The sequence below is a fragment of the Echiichthys vipera genome, assembly GCF_963691815.1.
Source record: "Echiichthys vipera genome assembly, chromosome: 7".
NCBI classification, from domain to species: Eukaryota; Metazoa; Chordata; class Actinopteri; order Perciformes; family Trachinidae; genus Echiichthys; species Echiichthys vipera.
Window position 1 is genome coordinate 3,861,639 of NC_139832.1, and position 23,557 is coordinate 3,885,195.

Genomic DNA, 23,557 nt, shown 5'->3' on the forward strand with positions numbered 1-23,557 from the left:
GCCACACCAAGCGTCCCTCATTACTGTAAAATGACTGTATGTGTGTGTACGTATGAGTATGTGTGTGTGTGTATGAACACTCAGCTCAGACGTTTACACTCCAACAGCATCTTTGTATATTTCTTTGCACATATTTATTGTTTGCCATAATTATCATTGTCATTATCTATCACCTTAGCTGTGCTTGTTTCTACTATTCTGCTGTATTAACTGCCATAACACATGAGTCATATTCAAATTACTATAGATTTTATTATAGTTACTGTTACTCTTTGGTTTCTTGCATCTCTGGAAGTGTGTCTGTCTTTGTCTCTCTCTGTCCATCTGTCCGTCTTTTCTCTCTTTCTCTCTCCTTCTCTTCCTCTCTCCGGTGCAGACAGATGTCCGTCCTCCACAGAGCTGGGTCTGTCTGACGTTCCTGTCTGTTATAGTGAAGGTTTTCAACGCCACCGTACTCTACGGGGGAATTGTTGGGTCTCTGTAAATCATAAATAAGTCATAGAGTGTGGTCTTTACCTACTCTGTAAAGTGTCCTGAGATAACTTTGGTTATGATTTGGCACTATAAATAAAATTGAATTGAATTATTCCTAACTGTATTAATTAAAGTGCGATGACAACTCAGCAAATATGTGACATACATGTTCTTTTTTATTTTTCATTGTTTTTAATGACTCTTTGATATGTGTGAATGTATCAATAAGGATTTCTATTTAATGGTGTAGTAGTTGAAGTTGAAAACGACAGAATACACGTAAGACCTGTGTCTGGCATACAGAGATAAAACGCAGTAAAGAGTCAAATCCGTTTATTGGCGCTGGGTAAAGCGGCACTTTTACTGCTCACAACTAATTTATAGTAAAGCCTGTTTAATAACATTTTATATAGGATTTCATCAGATGGATTCATGACACTAAACCTCATCGCATCACTTATTTCAATAGCAATGGCACTCTATTCCTTAACGACACGGTGCTGTGGTGGTTAGCACTGTCTCTCACAGCGAGAGGGTTCCTGGTTCAAATCCCGGCTGGGGCCCTTCTGTGTGGAGTTTGCATGTTGTCCCCGTGTCTGCGTGGGTTTTCTCTGGGTTCTCCGGTTTCCTCCCACAGTCCAAAGACGTGCAGGTGTTCGGTTCATTGATGACTCTAAATCACCCGTAGGTGTGAATGGTTGTCTGTCTCTGTTCGTCTCTATGTGTCCTGCGATAGACTGGCGTCCTGTCCAGGGTGGACCCCGCCTCACGCCCGATGTCAGCTGGGATCAGCTCCAGACAGGGACAAGAGGTTGAAGATGAATGAATGAACTCAACTTCAAAAACACCGGGTTCTGCATAAAGTCTTATTTCCCTTTCTACTGTTCATCACGTAGGTGTTTTACATCTCATCTCATCTTCAGCCTCTTATCCGGGGTCGGGTCTCGGGGGCAGCAGCTTTAGCAGGGGACCCCAAACTTCCCTTTCCCGGGCCACATTAACCAGCTCTAACTGGGGGATCCTGAGGCGTTCCCAGGCCAGTGTGGAGATCTAATCTCTCCACCTGGTCCTGGGTCTTCCCCGAGGCCTCCTCCCAGCTGGACGTGCCTGGAACACCTCCCTAGGGAGGCGCCCAGGGTTCATCCTTACCAGATGATCCTGAACCACCTCAACTGGCTCCTTTCAACGCAAAGGAGCAGCGGCTCTACTCCGAGTTCCTCACGGATGCTGAACTTCTCCCCCTCTCTCTAAGGGAGACTCCAGACCCCCTCCTGAGGAAACACATTTCACACGCTTGTACCTGGACCTGGTTCTTTGGGTCCTGACCCAGCTTTCATGACCACAGGTGAGGGTAGGAATCATCTATGTGTTTAGTTACTGACCTATGATTCTGTGCAGTCATATCCAACTCAAACTTATCCGTTAGGTGCCGTTTTAAGGACAAAGTGCGGCAAAATAATTCATATTCCACCTCGAGGGTTAGGGTTTGATATTTTTTTTGGTATCAGAAATTAGGAGTGAGCCGGTAAATAGAAAATTTGTCATTTAATGCAACATAATTGTGACTGAATTACAATTAATCTCATGGAAATAAATCACCAAACTGACAGACAGGATGTTTCATACAGGTATATATTACAATGTGCCTTGTTATATAATACAGTCAGGTTCTGTTGTTGTTGTTGTTCTTTTAATAAAAATAAGCACTGGAGGAGAATGTGATACGTTTTGATTTTATTGTAAATTGGACATTATGCACATGACTTTAGCGACTGATGACTTGTTAATTAAGCTTGTTAAGGGGGGGTCACGGAGCTCCCTTGCGCTGAGTGAGAGTTCGGACGATGTCAAGTCGAAAGAAAAAAGGCGATTTAGCCGGGAGCGCTGCGAGCTCGAGCTCTCGCGTACGGGACAGACGGTGAGGGAGGGGGGGAGTACCAAAATGAGGGGACAAGAACATTGAGTGGCCGACAGTGGTGACCGCTTGGTGCCATTCAATGAACACAAAGACGTTTGTTTATTTAATCGTTGACCGTACGGGGACATGAACCGTGAGGTGAGGGGACGTCGTTCTTTACGGCCGAATATCGGAGCTCTTTCGCAAAACGCGGACGAAATTCTCCCGCAGGTCGATTCCGTTTTTGTCGCAAATTCCCACAATTTTTTCCAGCGGGTCAAATAAAAAAAAGGCGTGGTCTCACTGACACAATAAGTATTGCACACGTGATATTGTATTTTTATACATAAGGATGTTTTTGCATACAAGTGTTCGCGCCCCCCTCCTTTTTTCCTATGTCTGGTAATATTTCCTCGAGTTATATTTATCCCCCAAATACGATTATCTTCATCACCACAGCTTCAATATGCGGAGGAGTTAAGAGTGTCTGTATAAAAACAAAGCAACACCGATAAAAGTAGACATCCAATGTGTTATTGTGACACCCGGCTGTGAGACCAAAACCTCTCTTTGTCCCAGTTTCTCTAATTTCTGTACAAAGACGATACAACTATCCAGTCATGCAACGTTGTTTTTGGGGAGGGGGTCGGGGTGGGGCGGGGGGAGGGGCGAGGGGAGTTGTCTGTTATCTTCCCCCTGCTGTTTTTAAGCATTCTGCATCTCCTTGCCAATCTTGTAGCTCAGGATCTTGTTCCAATCGATCTTGGTGCGCGTCACAGGAAGCTGGCGGCGTAAGGCTTTGAAGGTAGTGTCCGACATGGTCTGGTAATTCTCGTTGATGGCCGTCTGGGAGGGAGGGAGGAAAGACGGAGAGAGGAAGGTGGAGAGTTATAAGCAAAATATACAAAAAAGAAAAGCATTTCCAGATGAATGAATGAGTCTTGGTGTAGTGTGATCAGTGTGGAGAGCTTTTCTGTGTTGAACTTTGTTTGTTTCAGTGTTGTCGTTTTTTTGGGGTTGTATAAGGTAATCATGTCTAGGACAGGGATGTCAAAGTCAAGTACATCAGAGGGCCAAAAAAACAAATTTGCTACAAGGCGAGGGCCGGACTGGTTCAATGTTTATTAAAACATATTAAAATGATGCATATAACCTGTTGAACCGAGACCTAACACAGTGTACTGTATTTTATTTAATGATTAAATGAATAATCCAGTATTTTTGTATCTGTCAGTAATTTTCCAACAGACTCAAAGACAAAAACAAACTTGTCCTGTACATTAAACGAATAAAGCAAGATTTTCTTATGACTTTAGTTATTTCAAGGAAAACATTTTCAACAGGCAAACAGCAAAAAAGAAAATGTCCTTCAAACATAAAACGTGTTCCTTAATATCAAGATAAAGACGCACAGCTTAGTGAACGTGTGCTCTGCCTCCCACCGAGCTTCAAACACCCTGTTCTCATCGTCCACCTTTAGTTTAGCCATTATTGTGGGGGGTGCTGTAAGTTGACATCTACCCTGAATGCTGATGAATAATGAAGACGAGGCGGCCCACTTGCGGCGCTACAGTGAGTTCGTGGGCTACCGTTGCATTGTGGGTAATGTAGTTTTGGTGTGTGAAAAACACCAGCAGGCGGCTGTGGCGTGCGAGCCGGTTCTAATACTAATCAAATATCATCCCGGGGGCCAAGATCCTTCATTGGCGGGCCGAATCTGGCCCGCGGGCCTTGACTTTGACACCCATGATCTAGAGTCAGGAGCCTCTTTCACACCGCCTGTTTGTGGCGGTGCTGCTGCGCCTTTATGACATCCCTCTGTCTGTGTGAAAGGCACGGAGAGGGAAGGGGGGACGGATCTGTTACGTCTCTGCAGCGAGCAGTCAGACGTCACCTCTGCCCCGTCTGTGTGAACAGGAGCGTCGGCAGGGCGGTGGGACACACAGTGGTGATGACGAGTCAACCCACGGGCAGCTCAAAAAGTAACAAAGCAGTGTTCAAAGACCCCCATGTTATTAATTACGTACAGAAACATGGCGTGCAATAGTCCGACTCTTCTACCTCTCTCTCTAAATAGATGCACGGGCGCTACAGTCCGTCTCTGCCCTTCTCTCTACTCACAGCTGTGCTACTATAATGTGTAAAGTTGGCGGTTTGTGGGTCGAGTCGGTTTGATTAACGATCTCGCACACACTACACACCGACGCCTCTGTTGCCTCCAGAATGCCGGCGCTCTGTGTGAAATCACAACTGGGGTGGCTTCTCGCCGTGCGACCAAAAAGCCGGCGTTCCTTCACTGTAGCACCGTTGTGTATCTGAACGCGTGTGAGAAAGGCACTAATGTATCGTTTTCAGTAGATTGGAGAAGCAGACAGCAGCTTTAGCTTTAGCTTAGTAGCAAAAGCACAGCGACGACAATATTCTAAATATAGCGTGCACTTACACCGATGTAGACCATTTTGGGTTTTTAGGTGACCAAAAAAGAAATGCTGTTGCCTCTATCCACAGCAGGACATTGCTACACTCCTTTGGCAGCACTGAAGGGGACACACTTAGTATGTGTAACTACCTCATACAACCCCACTTAGAAATACCCAAAATACCCCTTTAATTTAGTTTTCAGATAATGATTCAAAAGGTGTTATCTCAGTTTGTGTGTGACTGTTTTTGGCGACTTCTGGAAGCTCAAATAAGGTCTTCAGCTCCCTGCCTGGACATGAAAGTTCACATTTCTCTATTTAAATTCCTCAGTATGACTCAGCTTTTCGATCTGCTGCAGCCTAAAAACTCGACAGCATGGAGGGTTTTCTGTGTGAAAGCGGAGGATTTCATCATTTAATCCCCACAAGAGTAAAGTCGTCAGCTCGTCATGAAGCCTTATTTTAGTCTTATTACATATGTCACGGAAAAACTTTACATAAATAATCTAAGAAAGTTTCAGATCGTGTACACGTCAGATAAAGGGGAGATAAGCTGTGAGTTGTGTTGCAACAACCAGCCTGTAAGCTGCACATTTACCTCAGTTTACCCGTTTACATTTTCAACATACCTGGTAGTCGTTCTCTGCAACCTCCATGATCTTAACAAAGTCCTTTGCAGTTGAAGTCTCATTCTGAAAGACGACAGGAGGACAGATCATTTCAAGGGAGGAGGGGGAAAAAGTGTCAAACAGAAGAGTTCAGAAAACACCTCCACACTGCAAACATTCATTCATTCATTCATCTTCAACCGCCTGTCCCAGCTGACATCGGGCGTGAGGTGGGGTCCACGCCAGTCTATCACAGGGCACATAGAGACGAACAGAGACAGACAACCATTCACACCTACGGGTGATTTAGAGTCATCAATGAACCCAACACCTGCACGTCTTTGGACTGTGGGAGGAAACCGGAGAACCCGGAGAAAACCCACGCAGACACGGGGACAACATGCAAACTCCACACAGAAGGGCCCCAGCTGGGATTCGAACCAGGAACCCTCTCGCTGTGAGGCGACAGTGCTACATCCCCAGGGAGCATTTTGAGGTGAAACCAGAATTGGGATGGATAGGATTATAGAGGCACGATCACCATAAACAAATAAAACCGACGGTGAGAATAATGCGGAGAAGTCATCGGTCATAAAGGAGAGGACTTGAACGGTTGCTCACTGCTGTCGTGCAGGACTCTGGTCACAGCACATCTACCTTCCTCATCTGTCTGCGTGCACATGAAGAGTAAAGCGTTTGGTTTATACTCACAGAAATGGACATGGGCTCCTGGACCTCTTTGTGGCTCACCAGCTGAACGTTGCCATCTTCATAGTAATGAACCTGGAGCGATTAAAAAGGTTTAGTTTCTCTTTACCGGGTTCGTAAAGTTTAGTCTGCGATTCCAAACAATAAAGAAAAGAAAGACGTAGAAAATGAGCTGTACAAGCTTGATTGGGTGACAACGAAATCCTGAGGGGTCTATAAAAACCTTCCAAACGATGAGAAGGCAATAAAACCAAGGTGACAAACAGGGCAATGAATGAAAAACTGTGTAGAAACAAAAGAAATTAGACAAAAGTGTGAGAAACGATCCTAAAATGAGCAAAATGAACAAGCTGTATATCTGATTTTCAGCTTCAAATCTTTATTTATGTTCTTGTTATTGCTTTTTGTTTTTAATTTCTTTTAAATGCAACATTCATGGATCCTGAATGTTAAGTTTAATGTCTTTAAACTGCCTTGTGTCTGAATGGTGCGCTGTAAATACACTTGCTGTCTAGTTGATACTCAAGAATGTATTGAATTTGTGTAAAGTCTGCACACACAGTGTACACACACGCACACACACGCAGATTTAAATAACATACCTGGATTTTCATGATCCCTGCCACCTGAGTGGTGGAGGGGGAGACAGTGAATTTCCATTCTGACCTCCAGCGTCCGTTCCTGCGCAGAGGGGAAGAGCAGAGAACCAGACATTAATCGCTATATGCGTCTTTTAACACCACGACTTGTGACAGTGTCACACGCCAACAATGAGTGGAATTGACAACAAACTTGCCACACTACAACCCCAAACTGAACCTGCAACTGTACTGTGCCTTGCTAAAAAAGCCACGTCTGCATCAGGAAACAAATATTTACCACGCTTCTGTCAGTCGAGAAGATGCAGAAGCGAGGCTCGATCTCGAGTTTTGTAAAGATCCAAGGAGAGACAAGAAACAGGGGGGTCTCATTTGGAGAGGTCACTTCATACATCATGACATATTCAACATCATCAGCTGGTAGATGCTGATTCTACCAGTGAAGAAGCTAACTCAGGGTGAGATTTGAACATATCTATTGTAATATACAGACAGGTGACAATCTAAAGGAAACAAAAGAAGCAGATGCATCCACAGAAGTCATAAGGTAAAGCTTTCACACCAACTACACAACAACAGAGTCTCTGCCACCATCGACAAAACAACAAATGAAGGAATATCTTTGGGGAGAGTTGTGTTTCATTCCTCCTGTAGAGTTCCAGATAATAAGAGAATCTTTGACACGGAGCACTGAAACCAATTTTGGTTCATGTTTTTTCCTTTAATCATCTATATCATGGGTGTCAAAGTGATCCAGTAAAGGGCTGTGTGGCTGCAGGTTTTCATTCCAACCAAGCAAGAACACACCTGACTGGACTTACTCAATCACCTGAACTGTCTTCACACAGTTGATTTGTTGGACCAGGTGTGTTTTTGATTGGTTGGAATAAAACCTGCAGCCACAGCGACTCTTTACTGGATCAGTTTGACACCCATCGTTTATAATCACATCACAAAATGCAGTATTAGTATTATTAAGTCTTGAGAAGAGCTTCTCCTTCATTCACACTTTAAAGTTCTCTCAACTGCAAAACATGTCTGTCTTCTTGTTCCTACAGTTGGATGTTTGGACTTCCCTCTACAGGATGAGGTCTGTGCACAGTTTGACATGAGAAGGCTGTTTTCAAATGCATCTGCTGAAAGTGGAAAGTTTCTAAACTAACAGAGAACTAGTTTGGAAGTCAAATCCTGGTCCAATCTGCAACTTAAAGTGTGATGAGGAAAGCTGGAGCTGTCAGTACGCACACACAAACACATGCTGAGGAGACATGTTGCGCCCAGCAGGGCATGTTAGAAATGAACATTTTCATATTTATAGATTTCTGATGAGGTAGAAGGAGTCTGCACCAAATATATCAGACACACATTATTGTACCCAAGCAGATTAAATCTTAATAAATCTAATAATAAATCTAATAAAGCATTACTTGACTATAAAATGACTGTTTGCAGCTAGCATCATTGACATAAAAGAGTTGTTTCCATGTTGACCTCTTAATGTTGTTCCAAGAAAAGCCGTTTGCTTTATTATTTCATTGTATGACACCAATAATCACATTCAACGGTCCAGAACCACACAGATAATCCGGGCTGTTTATTCTTGTTCTATACATAAATGTGCACATTATCTTATCCCCCTCATAGGTTCCTCATTACAGTAGTAGAGCAGTAGACGGCGGCGTTCACTGACGGAGCTGTGGGCTCATTACACCCGTAAGCCCAGTAAGAACCCGGCAGCAAAGAGGATTGGGGCAGTTCTTATCCAATTAGATTAACCCGATCAGAAGCAGCTCAGCAACACTTCTGAGGCCCGACAGTGTAGCGCTGCACAGTTAAGTGGCAATTAGAGTAATGCCTTTGAAGCTTCTTGAACCTATCAAACAACTGTTCGGGCGTTTGCAGCTTATTCGGTATTTCAACAGCTTTTTTTTTAGTTGGAAAGTTTGATTTAGAAAACGTCGCTGGGAATTCAATCAAGTCCCTGCTGGTCGTCCTGAAAAAGAAGAACCCGGTCCGTCATCTTTACTCCATCCTAACACCGGAGAGGCTCTTCTGCGATCGTACAACATGCTGCTTTGCGTGTGTGTGTGTGTGTGTGTGTGTGTGTGTGTGTGTGTGTGTGTGTGTGTGTGTGTGTGTGAGAGATGAGTGCCCCCCTTGGAAAACAAAATCAGATGGCACAAAGCCCACTGGCGGGGAAAAATGTGACAATGAAAATCATAAATCACGATTAAGGGACCGTCTTAAACGTACCAGAAGTTTTTTGGTTGAAACTGATGGCACTCGATGCACACGATGATGGTTTGATGTCCGTCGATGGTTTTCCCGTAAATCTGAAGGGAGAAGACAGAAAATATTCTCTTGATTGGAGGAGCTTATATTTGTTCTCACAGCTAATGACCCCCCCCCCCCCCCCCCCAAGTCCCACTTCACTGCTGTACACGTGAAGCAGCTGAACGAGACAGCGGTTTGTGGTCAACAGCTACAAAAAGAAGCCGGCGCTGACGTGCAGCTGAGGGACTGCGTTACACACACGAGGCGTTGAGAGGAGATTATGCAAACCACACTACAAATTCACAGTACCGCTCTTCCGTGTCTGCAGCGGGAACTGTGCCGCTCACTTTGCATTAATAAATAAGTAGCACAACAGAAGCTTTATGAAGGGGACTGACACCGTTTCAAAATACTGGCCTGTCATTACTTCCTGTACTGTAACGGGTCGGGTTAAACAGGTGCTTGTTCCTGTCATCTGTGCTCTCTTTGAACGACCCCATCATATGAATAAATAGAAATAATGTAGACTTGTTCGCAGAGGTGTCAGTCGAAAGAAAGAAATTAAAAGTCGGCGACACAATTTACATTTTTACGGATAAAGATCCAACATTTAACTAAATATTTCCTCGTAATGTTTCAAGATTTCTCCCTTCCCTGATGGGACAAAAGGTCGGGATCACCTGCAGAACAGCGCTTTGGAGCTGGAGAGGATTGAATGTCTTAACAATGGTGAACGTCTTAAAAAAAGGGTCCTCATGTTACGAACATGTTGCTTCTTAGCATACCACCCTGCTGATCCAAATGTGTTCTGTTTTTCTAATGATTACTTCATAATTTGCTGCAATTTTGGCGTTGATGCCATTTGTTACCGTTTTTAAAGCTCAAGGATTGTTAAAATTGTCAAAAAAATACTAAAAGTACCACATTAAGACTCTCAGACCTCGAGGAACTCCATAGGTCAGTCCTCAAAGCAATTTCAGTCAAAAGCAACTGGACTTGGTTATTTGTCTAGGAAGAGGTTTCACCTCTCATCCAAGAGGCTTCATCAGTTCATGTACGCATCTGACCAGGCTGGGACTGGACCAGGACCAGGGCCAGGACCAGGCTGGGACTGGACCAGGACCAGGACCAGGCTGGGACTAGACCAGGACCAGGACTGGTCCAACTAGCTGGTGTGGAGATCCAGGTATTTAACCTCTCACAAGGCCGATTATGTCACTGAGACCTTTGTGCTCCAAGTGCCAATGACCGTCGTTAGAGTGACAGTCGTTGGTGGGAAGTTGGTTTCGACTTCGTTAGTGCTCTATTCGCACTTTTTCCAGTGACTTCATCTGCCTTGTGAGAGGTTAAATACCTGGATCTCACACCAGCTAGTTGGACCAGTCCCAGCCCGGTCCTGGTCCTGGTCCTGGTCCAGTCCCAGTCCCAGTCCCAGCCTGGTCCTGGTCCAGTCCTAGCCTGGTCAGATGCGTACATGAACTGATGAAGCCTCTTGGATGAGAGGTGAAACGTCTTCCTAGACAAAGAACCAAGTCCAGTTGCTTTTGACTGAAATTGCTGAGGATAACGACGACCTGGACACATGAGAACATTCACAGACCATAGGTCAATAACTTTCTGTAAGATTATTCAACAGTTGGACGGAGAGCACTTGTGTTGTGTAAACTGCTCAGAAACCCACTTATTGTCGGTCTACGTAAGAAAGTCAACCATACTCTGGATGTCCCGGATCTCTAGTTTGTGTCTTTAAAGTTCCATGAGGCTGTGATTATCTTAGAGGTCACAACAGCTCATTTCAGACAATGAAATGTCTCCTATGGGGACAGACAACACCACATATTGAGTCCACAAGAGTCTCATTGTTACAGTCAGACCCAGGGTAAACACTGTTTATGGACCCCACCATGCACAAATATTTAAAAAAAAATTGTACTGCAGGTGAAAAACTATATTATTTCTCCCAAAATGATGCATAAAGTGTGTGTGTCTGTAAAGGGGAGACTCTCAGGTCTCATTCAGACATCTTGAGGTGGTCAAGGACCCCATTTGAAAATGGCCATATCAGTTTTTCCATCGCCCAAATTGAGCCTCACTTTGGAGCGTTATTTACTTATTTACTGTACTTCACTACGGCCGCAGAAAGACAGAATGTTGGCAGCCGCGGCGATAAGCTGTTGAAACACAGAGGTTAAGGGGCTGCAGCTACATCATTGTGGTAACAGAGGAGGCGGGGACGTACGGTGCAGACTCCATTGGGATAGTGCTCCTTGACGTAGGCCCTGACGGCCGAGTCAACGGCGACCCTCCAGACCTCCAGTGAGCCTTCGCTGTCGTGGGGCCGCGGGTCGCTGGCCTCCTTCCTCAGGTGGTCGAACTTGAAGGAGATCTTGTTCTTGGGGTCCAGGACCCGGCCGTTCCCGAGGTCACCATGCTCTGTGATTAAGACCTGGGAGTGAGAAAAAACGGAAAGAGAGAAAAAGGAGAATGAATGAAAGTAAGCCAGAAGGAGGAGAGTGAACAAATGGACACGGACATGAAATAAAAGAGATAAAAAGACAGGAAACACCAGGACCAGAAGGTAGAAAAAAGAGAGGAATCAAGAGATTAATTAAAGGGATGAAAGGAGAGAAAGAAAAGGGGGATGATGAAGATAAAGGAGGACAGGAACACACACGTCAGCTGGAACTTTCCACCTCGGCACTCGGCTCAGCCTGCCGGGTGTCAGGCCGGGGAATTTCATCCCGTGGTGAGGTAACAGAGGTACATGATGACATCTTTACATCTACACTGCAATGATTACTGAAGCTAACGCGCAGACACATTCACTCAGCAACAGGTTCGACCTTCACAAACAGGGCAGCGAGCACGATGACATGTTTGTGGTCTCGTTTCCTGTGGAAGCAAAAGAGAAGATTGGGACCCGTGTGAGCCGTGGATCCAATCCCCTCATCTCTGTTCAAATGCCCGTGGGACCATAATATTATGGCAATAACAATAATAATAATGAAAAATGCGTGCGTGCTCTTCCTGCCCCCGGGTCCCATAATGATGCTGGTTATCTTTTTTTTCTCTGTTATTGGCTTTGTAAAGTAAGACGGCCTCCATACTCTATTTTTTTAACATGATTTTTAAAGTAAAATGAGATAAACAAGCGGCACGCTCTTTTAAGAATAACAGTGCATACTTGCGTGCGTATCGAGAGCGAAAGAGAGAAACGATGCTAAAGTTTTCCTCTGAGAGTGAACTTGTGTGACGGAGAGTTTGACGTTAACGTGAACACAGCAGAGCCGTGTGTGTACAGTTTAATGTCTGTAAATAAGTGCTACAACTTCTCATTTGAATGATTTTTTTTTAGAAACAATTCCTTTATCAGTATAGGAACTATATGTATATGTATGAGTTACTTAAAAAAGCAGTTAGCATGGTAAATAACAGGGTTCAGACAGTCTTTTAGTCTTAGTCTTAAGTATTTTTAAGGTACCTAACCCAAACGTTTCTCTGAGGAATAAAGCTTTTATCATCACATTGAAATTGTTACTACAGGTGCAATTGTGAGAGGACGGATGCAGACTTGAGAGCAGATGGTTGCCCCCATGATGCTGTGAAGCAGAACTCTCATTTTGACACCCATGTCAGTCGATCTCGCACCAGCTTCACCGTTTTCCGGGAGTACACTCAGATTGTTAGCTATTCCTAACCGTGGAAAAATAACGGATGAAATTAGGACCATGTGCAGACCCTGAAATAAGTTGTTTTACACTTTACACGCCAAAACTATTAAAGAAACATCACAATAAATAACACGTTATAAATTGAGGAGTCCCAACTGAGAATTAACAGGCTAAATATTGCGCAGATGTGATGTGAACTGACTGAAGAACAGTGTTTGAGGCGAGGATGCTGAGCAGGGAGCAGAGCACAAGGAGCAGTAGAAGAAATGAAAACATCACACGCCAGAATCTGCTGACATATGATGGCTTCCACTTCCATTTAGCCTCTGAGCCGCCACAATCACTGAAGCGGACACTCACCTGTTCTTCGTAGCCCTCGATTTTCACCGGGGTAAACTGGTCCAAGTTGTACTGCGCAAATGCACTGCAGAGAGAGAGACACAGAGACAAAACGTACTTACTTAACTCACTAAACATTACTTCAGATACTCCAAAGTCAATACTGTATGCAAACATACTCAGTGCGTTTACATGCACAACAGTAACGCAAATATGGTCTTTCACTCTGCGACTGTGGATCAGTGGCAGTGGCAATCTCTCTCTCGTTCGATCCCCACCTCCCCCGGTCCACATGTCGAAGTGTCCTTGGGCAAGACACTGAAACCCGTATTGCTCCCCGTGCTGCGCATGGGTGTGTAAATGTGGTGTGAATGGTTAGATTAGATGGTCTGTAGATGTCCACTGCCATCAGTGGGAATGTCAGTGTGAACGGGTGAATCTGACAAACACTGTGGAAGCGCCTTGAGTAGTCAGAAGACTAGAAATGTGCTATATAAGTACAAGTCCATTTACCATTTTACCACTAGTTAAGTGAATAATCAGATGATTGAAGTTCCCTGCAGAAACATGGAAGGAGTTGAATGGGAACATTAGGGGAGAAACTCGACCTTCGTAGGTGGCGCTCCACCAACAAACAGCCGGTCGGAATACGGCTTTTTCTTCTGGTCGACCTTTTGTCAAAATCACAACAACGAACGCCGGGGAAAGGCCGACGTTTGGACAGAATTACGTCAGAAATGGGTCTTTTTTGGTAGTGATGCATGCGCAGATGTGTAAGTGGATCATAATCCAGGGCCGTTTACATACAACAGCCGGGCACTGAAGGAGTCATCTAGGTCTGTTAACCGCAGTATGAGAACTTGGGGTATGGTGTTTACATGGGGTTTGAGGAACCAGAGTGTTGCCTTTTAAACTGCATGTAAAGACACTGACCGACTACTCTGGCTGGCTTTAAAGGTCTGGATCTGTATGACACATGCAGACAGTGTTTGGGGGATATGGATGCAGACTAAATCTATAATAAGTCTACAGCTGAGACTCATTTTCTCTTTCATTCCCACTGACTGCTAGATCACATTTTAGAAAGTAAACACAGCGGGCACAAACATTACATCCAACTGACAACCAGCTGTGTCTCCCACTGTCTCCTTTCAGAGCTGCAAAGATGAATCAATTACTTGTCAACTATTCAATTAATTGCCAACAGTTTAGATTTTTTTGTTTAGTTTGAGTTATTTTTCTAAGAAGAAAAGTCAAAATTTCAGTGAATGTGAATATGTTCTGGTTCCTCTCCTCCTCTGTGACAGTGAGACGTTTAATGATGTCATCTTGGGCTTTGGGAAACACTTGTTTTTAACCATTTTCTGTCGTTTTATAGACCGAACAAGGAATCAATTAATCGTACATTCAAACTGGAAAAAGCTTAAGAAGACTTACTGCGCTGCACCTTCCCTGAGAAGATTGTCATTGTTGAGCAGCAATCGCACATCTAAAGGGAGAAATGGCGAGATCATGAGAGTAGAGAAAGAAAAAAGGCACCGTGACACACACACACACACACACACACACACACACACACACACACACACACACACACACACACACACACACACACACACACACACACACACACACACACACACACACACACACACACACACACACACACACACACACACACACACACACACACACACACACACACACACACACACACACACACACACACACACACGCACACACGCACACACGCACACGCACACACACGCACACACACGCACAACAACACAAAGACCATGCCGCCTGCAGTCAGTCTTTGCAACATTATTGCCAGGGGAGTGCAGCAGGCATGGTAAATTAGCTCAGTGGAAAAGGCTGTAAAATCACACAGAGATGAAAAGGGACAAAGTGGCACGAGGGGGCTGTGTGTAAGAGTGTGTGTGTGTGTGTGTGTGTGTGTGTGGCTGTCAGGCTGAGATAAGAGGCAGACAGACAGCCTGCCGGCGCTCCTCTGAGGTGACGACATTTATCGAGGCCGAACGAGGCTTTAACAATGCCAAAACACGTACACACACACACGCGCGCTCTCTCTCCCGGGGGGCACCGCTTTGACAGTGTGGTGTCAACACTGGCGCTGCAGGGTGAGCTACGACTCGGCTGAAACACCGTCGGCTCATTTGCTTTCTAGGTAGCATCGTGAATAACACACGAACACAAACGATTTTCCATTTCAGCTCCTGCAAAAACAACTTCAGAGACGGCATTGGGAAAATGTGTCCGGCTGCACCGTTTTATAAAGAAAATGAAGACTTGTTCCTTAAAGGGGGCGACTGTGGCTGTGGGAGAGTGGGTCGTCCTCCATTCGAGAGATTGGCGGTTCGATCCCCACCTTCCCCGGTCCACATGTCAAAGTGTCATTGGACAAGACACTGAACCCTGAATTGCTCCCTGTGCTGTGCATGGGTGTGTAAATGTGGTGTGAATGGTTAGATCAGATGGTCTGTAGATGTCCACTGCCATCAGTGTGAATGTCTGTGTGAACGGGTGAATGTGACAAACACTGTGAAAGCTCCTTGAGTAGTCAGAAGGCTAGAAAGGCGCTTTATAAGTACAAGTCCATTTACCATTTTACCATATAAAGCTTTTGTTTTGTTTGCCTTTAGCACCACCCATTGGCAGTGTCCAATAAGATCAATGCATGCTGTAATATGGCAGTACGATGTAAGTCCGTGCTTTCCTGACCACAGACTTATTATACCTTGCTCTTTTTATTTCATTTCAACTCAGAAATCGGAAGAGGTGACATTTGTTTCTACGAGGCTGAAGTGGGATCAGTCTGAATCAGCCTGCAACCTCCTGTGTGTGTCAGGAACTGCAGCAGTCGGTACGACTACTTTCATACGCCCACAGTGCCAAAAATAAACTTACAGCTCAACCGCAAAGGGTCACTGAGGTTGGAAACAACAAAAAGGGTCTAAAAAACTTTCCCTATTCATTTAATATGTTAAATAATTATGCAGTAAAAGGATGCCGTCACGTCCAGTGGAGTCAAAGTTTATAAAATAACAACTGATAAGTGTTCGTGGGCTCTGGGGAGAAGAGTTTTGACTCGTCACTGCAGGAAAAGCACGAGTGTAAACAACAACATTAACAATGGCTTCATTCCATTCAGGTGTGCCAGCGAATGGAATGCAGCCGCTATAAACGGCATAAGTGCCGCCTGTGTTTGACACGTCGACTGTTTATGACTCAGATTAATTTCGCTGCGCTGGTATGAAGCTGTCAAGTGTTCTGTCGACACAGATTATCTCGGGGAAGCTCCGGTCTATGACACGACATTATTTTGGGGGTCACTAAAGCCTGAAAAGCTTTGTTTACATGTCAAGAGAGAGAGATAGAGATAGAGAGAGGGAGAGGGAGACAGAGAGACAGAGAGGGAGACAAAGAGAGAGGGAGACAAAGAGAGAGAGAGAGAGAGAGAGAGAGAGAGAGAGAGAGAGAGAGAGAGAGAGAGACAGAGAGAGAGAGACAGAGAGAGAGACAGAGAGAGACAGAGAGAGACAAAGAGAGAGAGAGAGAGAGAGAGAGAGAGAGAGAGAGAGAGAGAGAGAGACAGAGAGAGAGAGAGAGAGAGACAGACAGAGAGAGAGACAGACAGACAGACAGACAGACAGACAGACAGACGGGGGGCTGGGAGTACTGATGGGACTTACGGCTCTTTGATAGGAGCCAAATCTCATGGCTCTGTTCCTTTGCAAGAGCCGTTTTAAGAGTGGCTCATAATTCTCTTTTTTCTAAAGATGATTTATAATATTTTGGGGGATTTTAATGCCTTTATTTAGAACTGGAGGTTGACAGGAAATTGGAGAGAGAGAGAGAGAGAGAGAGAGAGAGAGAGAGAGAGATGACATGCAGCAAAGTGCCGCAGGTTGTTGTTGAACCCTGGGCTGCTGCGGCGAGGAATGATCCGGTCTTCACGTCTGACGTAACACATTCTTCAAAAATACTATTTCTGGGTCCAAACACAACAACAACCACGTCTGAACCTGTGACACTTTTACGATCTCGTCTTTCTTCGCAGAGGCACCTTTTCATCTACAGGAAAGTGGTAAAATGACAACTGTCCTTTCTTTTGCCGCAGATATGAACAAAGCACTGCGGCATTGTAGAATTACAAGACTCAGACCCGGAAACAGTACTTTGAAAGGGCGTTACGTCACGACATACAGACTGGATATGGGGCGCCTGCTCTAACCACTGAGCCAACGGGCACACCCAAAAATGCATAAAAACTCTGAGGTCTATGGAAAGATTTGGAAACAAAGCCACGCATCGCGATGACGTCATCAATGCGTGTGACGTGTTACGGCGTGATGACGTATAGGCAGCAAGAAGCATTCTCCGAGGCCCAGGTAGTGTGAGTACAAACGGGCCTGGAGGGGGGGACAAGTACCCTGAAGCCTTGGGCGCGGTGCGGAAGGACAGTGTGAGTGCGCCCTAAGAGTGCTGCAATAGTGGCTTACATTATCGAGTTGCAAAATGAATCATGCGTGATAATGAAGCAGAGGTGGTTCTTTTATATGTATATTAAGAAAACAGAAGAGACATTCGGGTGATGAGGGGGGGAGATGCTGACCACCAGGACATCCACACAGAACCAGTTCAGAGACAACGGACTCGCTACTCACCATTGAAAACTTCGTTGAACTCTCCTGGCGGGGCGTGGATGACAAAGTTAGCTGCTATGCGTACCTGCGGGCAGAAGAACAGGGTCAGGTTGGGACTGAGAGTCTGGATCTGACACAACACCAGCAAAAGTGTTAATATGACGAATCAGTCTTGATGTCAGTGTTCAAAGTGTGAGACACTGTGGCACAGTTAAGTCTGCTTATTACCCATTTTTCCTTTTTGTGTGTACTCTCACTATGAAAGGTTTGTGACTCATTTTCTCGCTGCTGAGGTTCCAGCTCACCTTACGGGGCTTATTTAATAATATAAACACTAAATGTATGTACACACTGTGGCCAATAGAGGGTGTAATGTTACTGTGTCACTGGTTTGGAGGGTGGAGAGAGACGCGGTTCGATGTCTCTCTCAGTCTATGGTGCATCTGAACAGTCAATTTCCCCCTTCCTCACTTCTCTTCTCTTCTTCTGCTGCTGCTGCTATACCACAGCACTTCCTGTTTCCAGGTCACATGTCAAACTGACAGCGAGACAGCGGCCCCTCCCTCTCCCGCATGGTTTACAACCATATAAGGACATAAAAATGTGCTGAGGACAGACACATTTTCTCTCTTGCCCTACCTCTATATCTCTTTAGCTCTCTCTGACGCTGGAAGAGCGCGGCGGCTCCGCCAGGTTACCCCCGCTCCCGCAGTGTATGCTGGTGTGTTTGTTTGTGTGCGACATGGTGAATATACAAGATTGTGTGTGTGTGTGTGTCTGTCCCCAGGGCCCTTATTAGCAGTGTGTGTATTCAAGTGCTCTGGCACTCGTGCAGAGCTGCCAATTGATTCTTGCTAATGAGCGATGCTGAGAGAAAGGAAGGCACTCGGGGAGGAACATGTGTGTGTGTGTGTGTGTGTGCATGACGTTGACATCAAAGTTTATCTGCATTTGTCTCGTCCTCTGTCGTGAGACCATCATTCAAGACGCACTTGTGTCGATCAATAACTTGTTAAAACCCAAAACTGGAGGTGTGCGCCTGACATATATACACACACATTCCTTAAACAGCTGTTTGTGACTCGACATCCCCGTGGGAAGACCAATTTGCATTGGATCTCCCTCATTACGCTGGACAGCAGTGTAAACAGACTTTCCACACGCGGGGAGCATCTCCAAGACGATCTGGCGGCCTGTTCCAGGAAGCAGGTTAACGTGTTTGCGAGCCAACATTACTTATGTGATTAGTTTGTGAAAGTTTGGTTGTTTTTTAGTCAGCTGCTTCCTTGAACAGGCCCCGAGGACACAGTTCGTAACTTAAAAACAACACCACTGTCAATATGCAGTTTATGGGAACTTCAGGGATAAAATCAAATATTTAAGATTTGCAGTAAGCTTGCGGTCATCTGTCGAGGTAAAATCTAGATTTGCTTTAATCGCGGTAAGAATGCCGAAATGTTTCAGAAGAAAAACAGCCTACAGCGCGATCTCTATCGACCTGACAGCACATGCCAATGATAGGCCTACATGTTGCAACACATATACATGACTCACCAGCTATTTTTCTCTGTTTCTGTTTCCAAATCAAGCAAAAAAAGGCATTAATTTGCTGGCTTAGTTGGTAAAATGAGAAAGAAATGGCTTTGTTCTACAGTGCAACAGTGTAAAATGAATATACTGAATGAGAAACAAGCTATTTAATAATCATATGCTAAAAAAAACTGCAATAGAATAAATTAGAAAAGTAATAAATGAAAAAATAAGCATTAATTGCAGTCCTAAGGAATGAACGTCAAAATGCTAGTTCATTCTGGTTCCAACGCCCCAAAAGAAATATTGCAATGGTGGATTTCTCCTCTACAGTACTACACTCATAAATCATTGGCCATGTTAAATACTTTATTATGGGTTATTTTACAGAGAATCTGAACACGAGAAACCATCAGTTAAAATGATAAATAGTCTTCAGAGACCCTTTTTCTCAATATAAAAACACTTCTTCGTTGCCCACGGGTTGGAGCAAGAAACGATTTGTGAGCCTGAAAAAGTTGACAATGTATTGAATTATGTAATATAGGAGTTTAAAAATACTCTAAGCCTGAAATCAGACACGGTGCCTGAGAGCTTTGAGACCTGCTTGCCTCGATGTTGGCCATTATCAGTCCATTTTAGATGATGTGGAACACTGCGATTGGCTTATTGACATCTAACCAAATACGACTAAAGTAATAATACTACTGGAAAGGTTACGTCCATTGGATTGGTCTGGGCTTGGGTTAAATCGTTATGAATAAATAAAAATATGGACGTGACGGTGTCTCCATGGTGAATGTGAGATTTAGGGCTCACTCACACTGTCCTTCTGTACCGTGCCCAAACAGGTTTTACGGGTAAAGCCCAGTTCGTTTGACCAGTGTGAGTGCAACCGCACCGCGTCTAGCTGCGGCCAGCTGGCCGTCCACGGCCCGTTTGGGAGAGGTGGGCTTTTGTAGAGCGTGTTTGCACATGTATGAGCACGAGCGTGCACGCGTGCACGAGCACGAGGCCTACGGCAGCTCGGACATCATTTTATGTGCACCTGTTCGGACATAGAAAAAAAAAGACGGACCATGCGCAGACATTTAACAACAACAACAACAATGGCGGTGAAAGGTTCACGTTGGTGTGATGCGGAGGTGGAGTGTTTACTGCAGATTTGGTCGATGAAAAGATTCAAAAACAGTCGACAAGACGCACAAAAACTCTGAGGTCTATGGAAAGATTTGTAAACGAAGCCACACATCGCGATGACGTCATCAATGCGTGTGACGTTTTACGGCGTGATGACGAATAGGCAGCAAGAAGCATTCTCCGAGGCCCAGGTAGTGTGAGTACAAACGGGCCTGGAGGGGGGGACAAGGATCCTAAAGCCTGGGGCACGGTACGGACGGACAGTGTGAGTGCGCCTGTAGCTTTATTATTGTGAACAAGGTTTTATTCTGGTAATCAAAGCACAGTTTGGTAGTTATAGACATATGGAAGAGATATTAACTATGAGAATTGCCTTTAATAAGGGTGTGTGAATGATAAGCAAACTGAGAGCACCTCAGCTGGTTCAAATATCTCTGAACTCCCTCTATGCCCAGATCTGGTTTCAGTAAAGTCTATTAATAGAGTTTAGGTTCAGCGGGACCACTGTAACTTCTGCTAAACACCGGGTGTACAGGCTCAGACTCAGATGTAACAACATTACACCGTGCTTTTCCTGTAGCTTCTCTTGCCATTTCAATGAAATGTAATACCGTTATGATATCCATAAATGCATTTTCTGAACCTCTTGTTCCATTTAATGTCACAGGGGGGATGGGAGCCTTACCCAGCACGCATTTGGCAGCAGGAAGGACGGTACAAACTTTACAGGTAGCCATTACAGAGCCAACAGTCACAGGAAGACAAATAGAGTCACACCTAATCCAGGAACACTGCGTCGTAAAACAGCTTCCTCCTCTCTGAGCACCTTGGTCGTAGGTGAAGTTGTGCCAAACCTTCACCCTGACAAGAATTAAAGTCTGGGTAAAACACTGAATGCCCATAAAGGCATAAAAACTCATTTCAAGACACTGAGCACGAAAAACACTGGTCTAAATGGTGCTGACGACAGATATTTTAATCCTATTAACAACTGTGAGCTTCCAGAGTTAATTGTGCAGAGTTTACAGCTAGGGAGTAAAGACGGGCACGAGGAATGGACAGTGATGGTTTTACAATCACATCTCACAGATTACTGTTCCAGGGAGCATGGAGAGAAGATGAGATGATGAAATGATGAATCACGGACGAGGAGGAGGATATAGATACTCCATTAGTGGATTATGAGTAAGGCATTGACTGTTAAAAGCTAGTTAAGAACAGAGTAATACTTCCTCTTCCTGTGAGTAGCTCTAACTGGTTCTGCTAATGCACTGAGACAACAGCATGCAACCTCCTATGACAACGGAGGAATGGTAAATGACATAAAAGCAAATACATTCACTCTTCTACTCTGCAGGTTATTTACATGTTAAACAGTTTGCTGTTGCAGTGAGGTTAATACAGATACTGTTTGAAAAGCTTCTTCCTGGTTGTTTGTACTGTTACGGAGGAATTAAATATTACCGTCCTGTAGTGATTGGAAAGGCCCGGACACACCAAATTGATATCAAAGAAGCAGCGTCAAAGGCCTCACGTTGCCTGTGTCTCGGGGAAAAGAGGCAGCACTTGAAAACAATACTAAGACGACAGGCGACGACCAACTAGCGCGTACGTTCTGCACAGGCTTGAGAGGAAATTATGGTTGAGGCCATCGTCCATCAGCAGTAGCTGACAGTCACTGAGCCCAACATACACACTGAACTGCACATTTCTCTCACAGACTGGCTCTGCAGCCGAGTCAACATGCTCAATCAGCCACTGACCGGGGCTACTGGTGCCAATGTTGCAAGACTCACCGCCAAAATTAGGGCGACAGACGCTCACCGGCGACCAGACACCAAAGGCTGATAGTCAGCCCGGTGTTTCACAGCCTTCAGATGCTGCTGGTCTGCTTCATGTACAACTTTAACAGAGAAAATCTACAAAAAGACTTTTTTAGAAACAATGAATGTAAATGTAATCTGGGTCTTTCTCAGAAAACCTTAAAAAAAACAACTAATAACTTACTTTAATGTCTAATGCATTGAAGTTATCTTGTTAGCCGTCAGGCAAATGGGTCCAAAGTCATGGCCTCATTTGCAGAGGTAATTACTGTAGAGCAGCAATTTGAATGGGGAGCTGCAAGGTTAAGTATTCCTACGCTGCCTGGGACACAGGCTACTGGGACGCTTCAGAGCTCTGAGGCCTCGTTTCAGCCTTCAACACTGACTGCCAACCCATGCTGCCAACGCGCTACATGACGGGCCGAGTTCCAGGCAAACTTACTCTGAGGGGAATTTTAATAACTCAAAGTTTGTTGGTGCTTCAACTCTGTCAGACGAAGTCCCCCAAGTAGTCTCAATACGCTCGTGCCAATCAACTGTATTGAGCCCCAAAACCATTTTTAAGTGATTCATATGGGAAAAATGCCAAACACTCACTGACACCTTCTCATATGCACTGCTGTTTATTCTGTTATATCGCTTTTTAATTAAATAGCTTTGAGTTATTAACTGTTGGCCAGAGAAAATAAAAAGATAACTGAGGATGTCAGTGTGGGCATTTTAGTCATTTTCTGCCGATTCATATCCTGAATGATTAAAAACTCATTGGCAGATTAACCAGTTAAGGTTGTTTCAGTGCTAGTAGTTCGGCTCGGGGATACCAAGGTATTACAGTATACCAGGATATTTAGAAATCCAGACAGTATGGTTTTTAACTAAACATACAGAAATGCTGTATTATGGTGCTGTAGCCTATTGTAGTGTGTAGAGCAGGCAACTGCGAGTGGAATAATGTCCGTTTGGATTATTTTGGGTTTAATCAAGTCAATAAATGCGAGCCAGCTAACACGGACAAAGCTGTGTGCACTATTTGCCTCAAGAAAGACGCAGCTTGCCACCTTCGACCTGCAGTCGGAGCTCCGACAGGAGGCAAAGAGCTCCGTGCCTGACAGCAGCAGCTCCTCCTGTGTCCGGGTGCAGAACAGTCAGTCGGCCTATCGATATACTTCGCTCCCATTTCAGCTACGACAGACTGCGTAAACCGTAAAAACCCCGGTTAAATGTCAGGACTGTATGAAGGGAAATCAGTCCCTTAAGAGAAATTATAAAGCACATTTGATGGAGGGCGCAGCTTTGGACGGTTGCACGTCGTGAACATCCACACAGCTTTGTGCAGTCGAGGGAAACAGTAGGACTGACTGTAGTTTGGTCTTTACACAAGAACAGAGAGACAGACAATTGCGTCTG

The 23,557-nt window shown here is 44.8% G+C and overlaps 1 protein-coding gene across 1 annotated transcript in view; it reads right to left on the bottom strand.

Annotated features, from left to right (window-relative positions):
* Window positions 1-2,000: 2,000 nt before the first annotated feature.
* The window catches only part of LOC310949368 (F-actin-capping protein subunit alpha-2), a gene marked incomplete at its 5' end in the record, with an annotated part of 31,407 nt that continues 9,850 nt past the window's right edge, over window positions 2,001-23,557 (bottom strand). Inside the window, 9 exons of the mRNA XM_083916809.1 lie at window positions 2,001-3,217; window positions 5,421-5,483; window positions 6,111-6,182; window positions 6,710-6,788; window positions 8,960-9,039; window positions 11,220-11,426; window positions 13,012-13,075; window positions 14,428-14,479; window positions 17,679-17,742. Coding sequence (XP_083772935.1) covers window positions 3,077-3,217; window positions 5,421-5,483; window positions 6,111-6,182; window positions 6,710-6,788; window positions 8,960-9,039; window positions 11,220-11,426; window positions 13,012-13,075; window positions 14,428-14,479; window positions 17,679-17,742 — 822 coding nt within the window. The 3' untranslated portion in view covers window positions 2,001-3,076. The remainder of the gene's footprint in view (window positions 3,218-5,420; window positions 5,484-6,110; window positions 6,183-6,709; window positions 6,789-8,959; window positions 9,040-11,219; window positions 11,427-13,011; window positions 13,076-14,427; window positions 14,480-17,678; window positions 17,743-23,557) is intronic.